This window comes from Ochotona princeps, chromosome 10, assembly GCF_030435755.1.
Source record: "Ochotona princeps isolate mOchPri1 chromosome 10, mOchPri1.hap1, whole genome shotgun sequence".
Taxonomy (NCBI): Eukaryota; Metazoa; Chordata; class Mammalia; order Lagomorpha; family Ochotonidae; genus Ochotona; species Ochotona princeps.
The window spans coordinates 67,718,920-67,733,427 of NC_080841.1; the positions used below are offsets into that span (position 1 = coordinate 67,718,920).

Consider the following 14,508-nt stretch of genomic DNA (forward strand, 5'->3'; position numbering starts at 1 on the left):
TATCTGACTTTGTACTAAAATAAATAAATCTTTAAAAAAAAAATTACTTACTTCTTGAAGATACTTTAATTATTTGAACTTTTTTTTTTTTTTACTAACTATTCCTCTTATTGGAATATTTATGAATGGAAAAATACATGTCTATGTGTAGATATACCATAATAAGGAATGTGGATCTATTACTATATTTTGTAGGTAAAGAGTGGGCCTCTGAATCTGATTCTGAAGAGATACAATCCCCATGGAATTCTGAGGTACTGTTTCTTATTGTTATGATTTGAAAATGTAAGGTTTGGGTGATGTTGAATCAAGATTTGTGGTTATTTCTTCTTCATTCTGAAAGTTATTTGAGGTGATGGGAGAAATAGAAATATCAAACACACACAGACAAATATCCAATGCTCTAGTTCACTCTCCTAATGTCTGCAGCGACTGCGGTGTGGATATGCCAGAAACTCACCCGCAGCCTTTCTTGTAGGTGGTAGAGATGCAACTGCTTGATCCATTATATGTAGTTGAGTACACAATAGTAAGATGTTGTAGAGAAGATCTGGACCCAGAAATGGAACCCAGGCACTATCATGTTGAATGCAATCTTACTGGCAGGTGAGACTCTAGGAAGAGTACTTGCCAAGGGGAATGTTTACTTCTCTAATAAACACAATGCATGCCAATTAGGAATTGTATTGTGGAGCTAGCATTATGGAATAGTGCGTAAAGCCACTACTTGTAACATTGACATCCCATATTGGTGCCAGTCCATGTTCTGGCCACTCCACTTTTGGTGCAGCTCCATATTAATGGCCTGAAAAATGGAGCAGAAGATGGTCTGTGTTTGGGGACCTGCCATCCACATGCGAGACTGAAAGGAAATGGCTTGTACCTGGATTTAGTCTGGCCTGGATATGATCCTTGCAACAATCTGGGATGAACCAGCAGGTAGAAGACTTCGCTCTGCCTTTCACCGTCTCTCTCTATAATTTTGAATTTCAAATAAGTAATTAAATATTTTAAACAGATTGTATCCTTACAGATTTTATTATGTAATTAGTAATGAATTATGGTCTGTTGTACTGCTGAATGAGTGTAACAGCTGCGCATTGCATTTAATGAGGTCAATGTAGAACATTGAAAATAGTAAGGTTGAGATGCCATTAAGCTTACCAAAAAGAGTAACAGATTATTCCATTTCAAGCACTTCCAAATGCACCATTTGTCAAATATATGGTCACATTACAAGTGGCATTAATATAAAGCAAGTTAAGCATAATGAAAATATTTGAAGATATGATTTTAAATAGCAAGGTGTATGTGCAAATTTAATATGGAATTATCACAGTGATAATCATTCACTGAGCTAAACTAGGAAGCATTTATTTTTAAATTGAAGTACAGTCTATGGTAAGCAGTATCAAGGAAAGGATGAGAATAGAGCAGGTGAGTGGTAACTAATTTTTTAAAAGATCTTCTTATTTGAAAGGCACATTTACAGAAAGAAGGAGAGACAGAGAGATGTGCCATCCACTGGTTCACTCTCCAGTGGGCCATAATAGCCAGAGCTGAGCCAATCTGAAGCCTGGAGCCAGGAGCTTCTTCCAGGTTTCTCATGTGGGTGTAGGGACCCAAGGACTTGATCCATCCTCTGCTGCTGTTAGTAGCAAGCTGGATAGGAACTGGAGTAGCTGGGATATGAACTGGTGCCCACAAGGAATGCTAGTACTAGCAGGAAGAGGATTAGCCAGTTGAGCCACAATGTTGGCCCAAAGATTGCATCTTTGTGAGAGGAATAAAATGATTTGCCATTGGAGTCCTCAAAATGGTGTTTTAAACGCTTTCACTTTGAAATACACCTATAGTTTGAAACAAGTTATGTTTGCAGGCATGTGGTCACTAAATCTACAAGATGAGGAATACTGCTACTGCAACTGGAACAGAACAACAAATAACATGAAGTGCCAGGTCAAAAGAAGTCCTTCATATAAATATACAGACAGAGAAAAATTTAGGTTAGAGACTATTAAAGGAATTTTTTTCTTAGGATGCATAATGAGGTGGTATAATAATATGTAGACACAGAAAATATTTGGGAATTTGACTATTGTGTTGCCAATTGATGGAAGAAATTACGCTGTTTTTGTGAAATTCTAAGAGGAGGACATCCTGGAGAGAGATCACAGTGAATCATTTTACCTTTTCATTATATTGTTTTAATGTGTAAATGAACAGGGCCTACAAAGTGGGACAGCTTTTACAATCATTTTATGAAATTGTTATATGTAAAAGCTGCAAAAATGGATACTTATCAACTAAATAATTAAACTAAATAACCGTTTTTATACCTACCTTTTTTTACTTGGGCTACACAAAGTATTTCTTAGCTGGACTCTATGCTTGGTATATGCTTGCAATGAAGGAATCTTGACATGCATATGTAATCTAAACTTTTTCTTGCTCTTATTTTAAAGTTATATAAACTGCATGAAGTCAAAGTTCTGTGATTGTATGGCCTTTTACATCAACCATGTCTCCTGTCAACAAATATTTTAGGAAGAATATTTAAGTGTAAGCTCTTGGCCCAATGGCTAGCAGGTCAGATGAGCTATCTGTATCTTACATTGGAGAAGTTCTGTCATCTTTTTTACCCTAATTCTATCACTTTGCCACAGAGCCCCCAGGATGCAGTGGGTGGTGGCTCAGTAGTTCAGTCTTTGCTGCCAGCTCAGGAGATAGGCACTCAAACACCAGCTCCTGATTTTAGGGAATCACAGCCTTGACCTGTGCAGGCATATGGGTACTAAAAGCCGTCAGTGCTACTCTGGCTAGATCTCTCTCTCTCTCTTTCTCTCTCTCTTTCTGTTACTATCTCCCCATTTTCCAGGTATCTATTCTTTGTTTTGCTGACCCTAAAATATAAGAACAACAAACATCTGGAAACTATGTGGAAATCAAAGGAAAGTAGTTTCCCATGTCTTTTTGACATCATAGTACAAAAAAAAAATCTTCCTCTTATCATGGGCTCTTCTAACATTGAAAAACTTGGAATTTGTTTTAAAAAGTCTCATGTTTCAGCATCTCTGAGTGGTTTCATTGGCTTAAAACTTTTCATGAAGTTTAAAACTGCATGTTGCTGTAATGTTGCAAGTTAGATGAATAAATTTTTTGTTTTATATCCTTGATACAAAAGCTGATAATAATTAAAATAAAACCATGATTATCATGATTTTTGTTTCCACTTTCCAGCTACCCAAACTTGAGTTTTGCAAAATTTAAGTATGCTATTGTAGCTTATTGTGTGCATGTTTGTAATTTTTTATAACATCTCATCTTGGATTGAGTTTTCCTTTTTTATTTTTGTAATAAAATTTTGATCGAGGTGCTGCTCTTAAGTTTCCCAAATCTGTGAGGTGCTAAAGTGGCCATATTTCCTTGCCTTTGTACATTGTGTAAGTTTGACCTTTGTAAATCACATTTATGAGTGGAGTACACAATCATTATTCAGGAAGGAGAGAGTTCAGATTCTAGTTTGCCACCTGTTTGTTGAGGCTTGGTCCTGATTTACTCCTGTAACAAGCTGAGCATGGTGCAGTTTTACCTCCTGACTTTGGTGCTCTCATTTGACATGTTCTTTGCTTTTTATTTCATTCTTTTGCTCATGCTAACCTTACTGAGAAGTCCCTACACATGTGCTCCCCATGAGCTTTGTCTACTCTTAGCTCACATCCTTTCTTGTTCTTTGAAGGCCAAGTGGAGGCTTGGATAATTCCAGGCTGTTTTCTTCATCACGGCAGAGCTAGTGAATCACACCTTTCATTGTTATCCTACATGTTTACTCTAACATGAGTATTTAGAATAATGTATCATTTTTTTGTAAAGATTTATTTTTATTACAAAGTCAGATATACAGAGAGGAGGAGAGACAGAGAGGAAGATCTTCCATCTGATGATTCACTCCCCAAGTGAGCTGCAACGGGCCGGTACGCGCCAATCTGATGCCGGGAACCAGGAACCTCTTCCGGGTCTCCCACGCAGGTGCAGGGTCCCAATGCATTGGGCCATCCTCGACTGCTTTCCCAGGCCACAAGCAGGGAGCTGGACAGGAAGTGGAGCTGCCGGGATTAGAACTGGCGCCCGTATGGGATCCCAGGGCATTCAAGGTGAGGACTTTAGCCGCTAGGCCACGCCGCCGGGCCCAATGTATCATTTTTTTTTAAATATTTATTTATTTAATTATTCATTAGAGTTAGAGAGAAAGAGATCTTTCACCCACTGGTTCACATAAAATAACAATACACAATTTTATGGACACAGAAAGAATAGAGACTGCTAGTGAATAAGGGTGGGGGAGGAGTAATAAAGGTTTTTTTATAATGGTTATAGAGTTTCTGTATGAAGTGACAGAAGTTTTGAAGTAGTGGTGCTCAAGAGTTAATACAATTAATGTCACTTTATTGCAAAGTGAAAACATGGTAGAAATGCCATAATGTTTAATATGTTTTATGACCCTTCTCTTCACAACAAGTGCTCAGTGTCTTACTAAAACTTCTTAATGCTTTTTGTAAGACTGAATAGGAGATACTATCTAAATACAGTAATGAGGTATTAAATATAATGGAAAACATGAAATCATCTTTATTGTGATGGACTACATTTTGTCCCTTTTTTGGAATTTAGTAGTTGCAGAGAGAGGTTTTTTTTACGATTAACTTTATGAGTATGAGTGAAGTCAGAGTACTATGAAATTCCCAGGATACACATATAGGTACTTCACAAAGTTTGTGGAAAATGAAATTAAAAGCGAAGCTTACTAAAATACAGAAAGTGGGAGGATAAACTCTAGTCTGGATCATTAAACATAAATGTTTCCTTTTTTTAAAAAGCAACTTTTAAATTACATTTCCTATATATCAAGTGTTCTTTATAATATTTTTATATATGTATCAATAGGCCTTTAACAACTGGAAAGAGCACGTATGTTCAAATTGGAAAAAAGTGTTCTACTCATCACTGCATTACAGTGTGTGCTAGCAGGGACACGTCAATATCCTTCCAGTGTACTGAACTGCCGCCAAAGTAATTTTCCTTCCACTTCCCATATGGCTTAACATGTTTATCTTTCCTAAGAGAGTGCCGTGACTTGGTAGACAAGGTAGATTTTTTTTTTATTTCGTTTCATTTTATGGCACAATTTCATAGTCTCTGGGATTTCCCCAACCCTTCCACATCCCCACCCCCCATAGTGGATTCCTCCACCTTGTTGCAGTATTACAGTTCAAATCAGTCAAGATTCTTTCATTGCAGGCATATACCAAGCATAGAGTCCAGCATCTTATTGTCCAGATACATTCAACGGTTTCTTGGGGAGACCATCTCTGGTCTGAGAGCAGAGCTGGCAGAATATCATCCCGTCCAGTGAAAAGCCACAACAAAACGTCCACAACAATTTACAACACTATGGAATTAATTGACATGGTATTGAGTAACCAATATATTAGAAAACGCAAGTTCTTAACCACATCCTGCGACTAATTCATTGACATTTCAATTTTAGTTTATATACAACCAGCTTCTATACACCTTAAAATGGCTATAGGGTACTATTCAGCTGGCTCGTGTCTATTTTCATTTTTTTTTATTTAGTAGTTTATAGTGTTGAAGCATTATTTTTACTGAACTTGGCACATTTTAGGCTAGTCCAATCTGGCTAATAACTCTAGTAAGGCATATGTCAACACATGAGGCACAGAATAGTTTTAGGGGGCTGTGCAGAGAAGTCTTCAATACCTTAGTGAGGAGAAACTAATCTTTGTGTCTTACCCAGTAAGGTATGACATGGTAGATTTTGTCTTAATGAGGAGTTAAATCAACTGAATAAATAAGTATGCTGAATTCATTGTTTCCTTTTGTTACAGGAAGAATTATTTTCAGAACCTAAAATGAATGAAAATAATGCACAATTTATTTCTTTCATTAAACAATTTGTGAGAATGCAAGGTAATAGGGATGGATACTATGAGGATAATATAATAGATAAATTAATGGAGATCTGTCAGAAATTTTGAAATGCCTAAATCCATTCTGGTTTTCACTTCTCAGTTTTTTTCTTTATATGTATATTCTTTATAAAAGATATGCATTTATATATAAAAGTGGGGCGGATATATATCTTTTCCTGAAAGTGCTCAATCCATTAAAATGGTTCATCCATATTATATTTGTTTTATTGAACTGTTTATGAGTGGAGATGCATGTTTTTATTTCTATACACACACACCTTATATTGTTACTCATGAATATTTTACCGTATTTTGTAGGTATAGCACCTAACCCTGGATCAGGTGCTGAGGCTGTAGAATCACCATGGGATTCTGAGGTACTTGGCATCATAAGTCTTACGTGATGAGAAAGCCTAAGTAGTATATCTTTCTGTAGACTGTTCAAAGATTTTTAAATTCAAATTTTTGTTTTAAGGTTTGACATTTCCCATAATCTCATCTTATTTGTAATATCATGCACATATATCCATTTTTACTATTAGTATTAATGTTCCCAAATAAGAAATTGACAATTGAAGAAAGGATAATATATTGTCATGCTCATGTAATAATTCAGTGAATCTATATTTGTAGTTATATGTCAAACCATGTGACAAGCACACATTTTTTACACTCTTCCTTAAATAAGAGAAAACAGGTTATTTGTGTTTCTGCAAAAGTATTTTGAATATTCTAAAAGCTAAATTAATATCTGTTGTTATCAATATCCTCTTATCAAGGGTATTTCTTAACTGGGAACTAGCGACATGCATAGATAATCCAAACTTTTTCTTCCTCTTACATTAAATTATAAAATGCACGATTTATCGACTATCTCCTCATTTGGCTCAATTATCTATCCTGTTAGTAAAAATTTCTAGGAAAGAATATTTAGTGGAAAAGCTCCTGGCTCAATGGTTACGAGGTCCAGTGAGTTATCAGCATTTCACACTGGAGTGCCCAGATTTCCATCCTCTTTCTGCCCTAATTCTTCACTTCCTGTCGGAGAGCACCCTGAGATGCAGTGGGTAATGGTTCAGGTGTTTCAGTCTTTGCTACCTACTTGTATATCCTGCCATGAGTTTCAAGTTTCCAGTTTTTGCAAAGATTAACTCTGGCCTTTGCAGGCATATACCACTCTCTGGCTAACTGGTTTTCTCTTTCCTGTTTTCTTTGCATATATTTCACTATGTTTTCTCCAGCGTTTCAAGTTATTAAATCTGAAAATAAAAAGTGGAATTTAAAGGAGGATGGTTTCAACTGTCTTTCTTACATCATCATAGTAGAGAAATAATTATTCTGATCATCATTGGGCACTGCTCTTCAACATGTAACTCCTCGAAAATCATCTTTAGAAGTGACTCATCTTTTGGCATCTACAGTTGGTGTTATTGACCTGAATATTTGCATTAAATTTAAAAAATGAATGTTATCATATTATTAAAAATATACATTCTAGGGCCCGGCAGCGTGGCCTAGCGGCTAAAGTCCTTGCCTTGAATGCCCCGGGATCCCATATGGGTGCCTGTTCTAATCCCGGCAGCTCCACTTCCTGTCCAGCTCCCTGCTTGTGGCCTGGGAAAGCAGTCGAGGATGGCCCAATGCACTGGGACCCTGCACCCACGTGGGAGACCCGGAAGAGGTTTCTGGTCCCGGCATCGGATTGGCGAGTACCGGCCTGTTGTGGCTCACATGGGGAGTGAAACATCGGATGGAAGATCTTCCTCTCTGTCTCTCCTCCTCTCTGTATATCTGGCTTTCCAATAATAATAATAATAATAATAAAATATACATTCTAAATAGCAATGATAAAGCTATGATTTATATTTTTTGATACAAATGTTGATAGATATAATTTAAAAATAGAACATTGTGATTTTTGCTCTTTTTTTTCATTTAGCAAGTATCAGAGTTTAGCTGAGTTTTGAAAATTTGATTCTAACATTTTAGTGTACTCTATCCATTGATATTATTTTGACACCATATTGCTTTTCATGGTGATTTTTTTTCTGGACAAATATCAAAATTCTTCATCTACATTGGCTCCTAAATATGCTAAGATTAACAAAGCTGATCAGTGCCAAATGCATTCATTTTCATGAACTTGCAGATTGGCCTTTCTGAAGTATACTTGTGATTACGTTATTCAGTCATTGGTAAGTGAAGTAGAGAGTTCAGATTCTATTAAGCCACATGTCTACTGCGGTTGGGTCCGAGACTCCTGCATCTCTCTGTCCTGTTCCCCACGAGTTTCCTGCAATTTTTCCTGTGATCTACATTTCCGAAGGTAGCACCTATCTTGCAGCCTTTCCTGAGCTTTCAGGGTCAAACCGAGTGTAATGTTATCTCATCCTTTGCTATACTTTATTTACTTCAATGGGAGGGCAGATTGATTATGCCCTTCTGTGTTTTCCTACATTATCTGCTCCCACTTGGTGCGGGGTATGATGTAACCTCTTATTACATATTTAGTTTACCTTGTGAAAGTATTTATGTCTTGTTAGGCAAAGTGACCTGAGTATTGAGTAGTTGAGCAATGGAATGAATGTGTGTTGAATTTGTGTTTTGTTTTTTTCCTCCCACAGGAAGAAACAACAACGCCAGCAAGTGGGAAGAGTGAAAATGAGATTTCTGTCATCCAAGATACTCCAGAAGAAGAAGGAAATTGCAAATTGTTTTGTGGTGGGGAGTTGGACAAAGACCATATTAATGGTCAGTATATATTAATGAAAAACTGTATGATTGCTACCGTTTAAACTAAAACGTGTAGCCCCATTATGATATTTATTTAATTTTCTGTTTTGCTGTGTTTGCATGAGCACTGCCTTCTTCCTGAAATAGCTTCAACGTTCTAAACATCTTAATTGCTATTAAGAATATTCTTATTGAAATATTTATGAGTGGTGATAGTTTATGCATCTATATTTAACATTTATAGTGATACATTTTCTCATCCATGCCTGTGCATTTTGTAGATATGGTGTGTACCTTAAGATCAGAAGATGAACCTGTAAGATCAACTTCAAAGCCAAAGGTGTGCTATGTTATTTCCTCGTGATTTTGAAATGTGAGCATTAATTGATGCTAAGATGTAGAATGATGTGGTTGCTTCCCTTTTAAAATTAAGGAAGAGGCAGAGAGAAAAATAACTAATGTGTGCAGAAATGCAGACAGTTCATCCATCAAATGATGCAGCGCCTGAAACACAACTAGGTGTAACCCAGACGTCAGGATTCGGAAACAATGTAGGTCTCCCACGCGGGTGTCAGGGACACAACTGTGTGGGCTCCTCCTTGAATCTCCTTTTTATATTGTGTGCTGGTGTGCCACCTAGCGTCTGAACCACTGTGAGAAGAGCCTGCGTGCAGCAAGGTTTGAATTTTCTTTCTCACTTCTGCACTTGATGAATTACTTTTATAAAGAAGTGAACAATTTGTTATGCTGTAAATATTGCCCTTGACATTAGTGGACTTCTGCAAATGTATATGACACATTTGATATGGTTAATATGATAGGAGTGGAAGTAATGAAATAGACCTGGATGATACAAGAAAACAGTTTTAGTTTGGGAACTAACCTCATCTTCATGTTATTTAATCACCACCAAGACGAATATATGATTCCATAGTATGTATGGACACCTGTTCATCATTTTAAAAACTTTCTAAAATTTATATTAAATGGCATCACAATTTCTTTGGTACAGATTTAGTAGCATTGTCTTGTCCCTTTTCCATCTTCATTTATCTGAATTATCCCACCCTTATTTTCCTCCCAAATTATTACAATGTCATACTTTTGACTTAGCAGCCACAAGCTTAGGCTTGTGGTGTATAGAAATATCATGACATAGAAAGTAAAAGAAAAGGAAAACAGATGAAAAGGAAAAAAATGTTACTGAGGAGTATAATAGATACAGACTTAAACAGCAGCTAAATCTCATGATGTTAATCTCCCAGATTACGTGTGTGTGTGTGTGTGTGTGTGTGTGCGCGTGGACATGCTCTGGCACATTATGATACTTGTCATTTTGGGACTGCCTTATTTCAGTAAGCATCACTAAGCCTAGCACTTTGCAGCTGTGACCATTTAGTTGCAGAAGACATGGTTTCAATCTTTTTTGTAGATGAATAGTATTCCATAGTGTATATGTACCATATATTTTTATTCCATCATCAATTGATAGGCGTCTGGGTTAGCTCCATATCTTGGCTATTTTACTGATACAAACATGGAGTTGCAGATAACATTCATATGCAGACGTTACTTTGTTTGTATATGTTTCAAGGAGTGATATGGCTAGGTGATATGGTAGATGTATTTTGAAATACCTGAGGAATCGACTGTCTTCATAATATTTATGCCACTTTACATTCACATCGACGATGGATTGGTGTACCATTCTCCCTGCGTCCTTGCCCATATTCATTGTTTGATGATTTTTTTTTAAAGATTTATGTATTTTTAGTGGAAAGGCTGATATACAGAGAGGAGGAGAAACAGAGAGGAAGATCTTCCATCCGGTGATTCACTCCCCAAGTGAGGGCAACGGCTGGTACCATGGCAATCTGAAGCCAGGAGATCTTCAGGGTCTCCCATGCAGGTGCAGGGTCCCAAGGCTTTGGGCCATCCTGGATTGCTTTTCCAGGCCACAGGCAGGGAGCTGGATGGGAAGTGGGGCCGCCGGGATTAGAACCGGTGCCCATATGGGATCCCGGCGCGTGCAAGGCAAGGACTTTAACCACTACGCGATCGTGCTGGGCCTGTTTGATGATTTTTGTGTAATGACCATTCTCATTGGAATGAGTTAGAACCTCAGTGTGGTTTTGATTTGTATTTTTTCATAATTAGAGATCTTTAACCTTTTTTCATGTGTTTATTAGCCATTCAAATATCATCCTTTGAAAAATGTTTGTCCATGTCCTTTGTTCATTTCTTAACTAGATGTTTTGGTTTTGTTGTTTTGGTTCTGGGGCTCATTATGAATTCTTGAATTCATTCTTTGCCAGTTGTGTAGTTTGGAAATATTTCCTCCCATTCTGTTAGCTGCCTCTTCACTTGGCTCATGGTTTCTTTTTCTGTTTAAAAGCTTCTTACCTTGATACAATCCCAGTTATTTAGATTAGATTTTTTTTTTGCTTGAGCTTCTAGGATGTTTTCTAAGAAAACTTTGCCTATGGCTGAGTCTTCCAGAGTGTTCCTGGTGTTTTTCTTCTAATACTTTGATCATATCAAATCGTAGGTTTAGATCCTTGTCCATCTTGTTTTGAGTTTTATAGAGTGTACAATAGCGGTCTTGTTTCTTTTGCACACATAGATCCAGTTTTTCTCTGCAACTTCTTTTGAAAAGAAAGTCTTTTCTGTCTGGATTGATTTTGGTCCTGCTTGCCAAAAATGTATTGGAGTTTTGTGGGGTCATTTCTGGGGTTTCTGTTCTGTTCCACTGATGCTCATGTCTCTTTTTATTACCACTGATCTGCAGGAAGTCTTGAAGTCTGGTATTGTGATGCCTGTCTTTCCTTTTGCCGTTTCAAATTGCTTCAGCTACTGAGGATTTCTTGTGCTTTCCTATGAATCTCAACATCATCATCTTTTTTCTAGATCTGAGAATGTTGTAGGCATTTTGATTATGATTGTATTGAATTTGTAAATTACTCTCAGTAATATGAACTTTTTGATACACATCCTACCAATACATGAACATGGGAGACTTTTCCCATGTTTTGGTGTCTTCTTTTTCTTTCTACAATGCTTTATAATTTTAATCATACAGATTGCACATATTCATGGTTAATTGTATTTGAAATTTTTAACAGTTTTTACAGCTGTTGTGAATGGACTGATTTTGAAAATTCTTTCTCAGTCATGGAATTGTTTGAATTTATAGAAGCCATTGACTTTGGTATGTTGACTATATACCCCATAACATTTCAAATTCTATTATAAGTTCCAGTAGATTCTTAATACAGTCTTTTGCGTTCCCCTGTATAAAGTATCATGTCATCTGCAAGTAGGAATAGTTTGACTTCCTTCATTCTAGTTTATATATTTTGGCATTTTTTTCACTTATTATTTCTGATAGAACTTTCAGGAATACACAGAATGGCAGTGTATAGAATAGGCATTCTTTTCTGATTATGGATCTTAGCAGAGATGCTTGCAATGTTTTTCCATTACATACAATCTTGCCAATTTTGCTCTTATAGATTACATTTTTTTGGTATTTCAAATATTAGTTACAGTAATTCAGGGAAAATATGATATTTGTCTTTTTGGGACTGGCTTATTTCATTTGACATAGTGGTTTCCTGTTACATCCACTTTGTTGCAAAACATAAGATTTCACTTTTTGTAGCTGAGTATTATAATTTAGTATATATTTATATTTTTTTCATCCACCAATTAATGAACATCTGGGTTGATTCCATGCGTTAACTATTGTTAATTGAGCTGTGATAAACATGTAAGTGCAGATAATTCTTCCATAGGCTGATTTAATTTCCTTTTGGGTAATTCACAGTAGTGAGAAGATTGGGTTATATATTACATATAATAATATATATAAATAATAACCATTTCTGAGTATCATCATCTGAATAACCATTTCATAATATCTTTCACAGTTTTTTTAAAATAATCTTACTTAGTTGATCAGAGTACAAAGGGTCAAGGGCTACAGGAAAGTGGATAATACCATTTCCACACGAATATCATCATTTTCCTCTGTATCTGGGGCCAGGGGAGAAACAAAGGGAAAAGCCCCACCCAGCCTCCCACCCATCCCAGGTCCCCGATGTGAGGCACGCTCTAAGGGTCCTGCTCAAGCAGTTTTGATAGTTCAACAGGTCTGAATTGCTGCCAATCTCGCCGTTCCAATCACAATGAAACCTATTCAGAATCCACTGGCTGACATAGTCTCTTCATGGTTGGGGTTCCGAGATCAGCAGTTCAGTTGGAGGGATCTCCAAAGAAACTTCATCTGAGATTATCCCAAACCTGATTCTTGTGTGGATTTGCCAGTACAGGGTCTGGCACTGTCCGTCGCCCCAATCAGCTTATGCACATGCTGGTCGTTGCAATTGCCAGGTCAGTTCTGTTTCCAGCCCTGTCTTCCACTTGAACCAATGGGTGTTGTAGTCCAGCTCAATCCTACCCACTTCATACTCGGTCCTCATGCAAACCAGTAGGAGCTGCAGCCTAGTTGGGGCGACTCCCCATAACCCCCACAAGTTCTTCCCCCTACCCTGGTTCCCATGCATGCCAGTATGTACTGCAGGCTTGTTCAGACGTTCCACATCCCATTTAGCTCTCGTGCATGTCAGTGGGCATTGAAGCCTAGTTCAACCCAACCAACCTACTATCCAGCCCACACACATACTGGCAGGTGCCTTTCTGTCTAGCCACCCCTGCCCCTGTTTTGGTTTTCATGCTTTCCAGTGGGAGTGGTTACCCATGAAGGAGGTGCCCACAATCTCCCTACTGGCCACTCCTACTCCCAGGTTGTGCATTCTCCAGGTGGTTCTGGCATTTAACTTGACAGAATTAGCCCCCAGTGCTAGCCTCTGCCATCTGATGCTGCAGCAAAGCCCAAGCAACCCACACCCACTCTAATTTTTGCTTGCACCAGTCGGAACAGTCAGCCCAATCTGGCCCTTCCCCAATCTAGCTCACATGAGGCCCACAGGTGTTGTAGCCCTGCCTGGTCTGGTCTGCCCCCATTCCAACTCATGCTTTCCAGTGGGAGTGGTTGTCCAGGGAGCCCACATTCCCCTGCCGGCTTTGTCTCATCCCTCTCAGTTCTCACGTGTGCTGTTTGGGCACTGCAACCACATCTGGTATGGCTCACCTCACCTTGGCATTTGTTTATGTGCACTGGTATGTGTTGCAACCAAAAATGGCCTGACCCACACTCTGTTCTGGTGCTCAGATTCGCCAGCAGGTGATGTGAACTGGTTCAGCCTGGTCTGCCCCACCCCCCCCCCATGTCATATGTATGATGGTGGGTATCTTCCTCTGGTCTAGTCTGGGTTACTCCATATCATGGTTCTTGGGCTCACCTGTAGGGACTATATTCCAACAGAGGAGTTTCCCAAGCTCCTCATTCAGAACCTCTCCCTATGCTAGGTCTTGCTTGTACTGGTGGTTCCACGGGCCATCCTTCATTGCTGGCCTTCCATCCATTGCAGTTCTTGATGTTGGCTGTTTCACTCCAGCCAAGGCTTGTCCATTCCCAGACACAGTTCACACATGGCTCAGCAGGGGCAGAGATTTAGCCTAGTCTGTCCTATATCCTGGTCCTCCAGAGCACCAAATGGTGCTCGAGTCTAGCCCGGCTTGGTGGGTCCAGTCCCAGTCCACACTTATGCCAAGGAGACTGCAGCCATATCCAGACCAGAATGTAGCCCACACTCCAGCCCCCCACACCCTCCCATGGAATTCCCAACCCAGCAAGGGTGTACTCTTACAGCTCCCCCAC

The 14,508-nt window shown here is 38.4% G+C and overlaps 1 protein-coding gene across 1 annotated transcript in view; it reads left to right on the plus strand.

Moving 5' to 3' along the window:
- LOC105942022 (ankyrin repeat domain-containing protein 62-like) overlaps positions 1–14,508 on the plus strand; it is a 123,454-nt gene that overhangs the window by 30,131 nt on the left and 78,815 nt on the right. Inside the window, exons 12-16 of the mRNA XM_058669750.1 lie at positions 196–254; positions 5,910–5,991; positions 6,312–6,370; positions 8,618–8,744; positions 9,008–9,066. Of these exons, the coding sequence (XP_058525733.1) occupies positions 196–254; positions 5,910–5,991; positions 6,312–6,370; positions 8,618–8,744; positions 9,008–9,066 (386 nt within the window). The remainder of the gene's footprint in view (positions 1–195; positions 255–5,909; positions 5,992–6,311; positions 6,371–8,617; positions 8,745–9,007; positions 9,067–14,508) is intronic.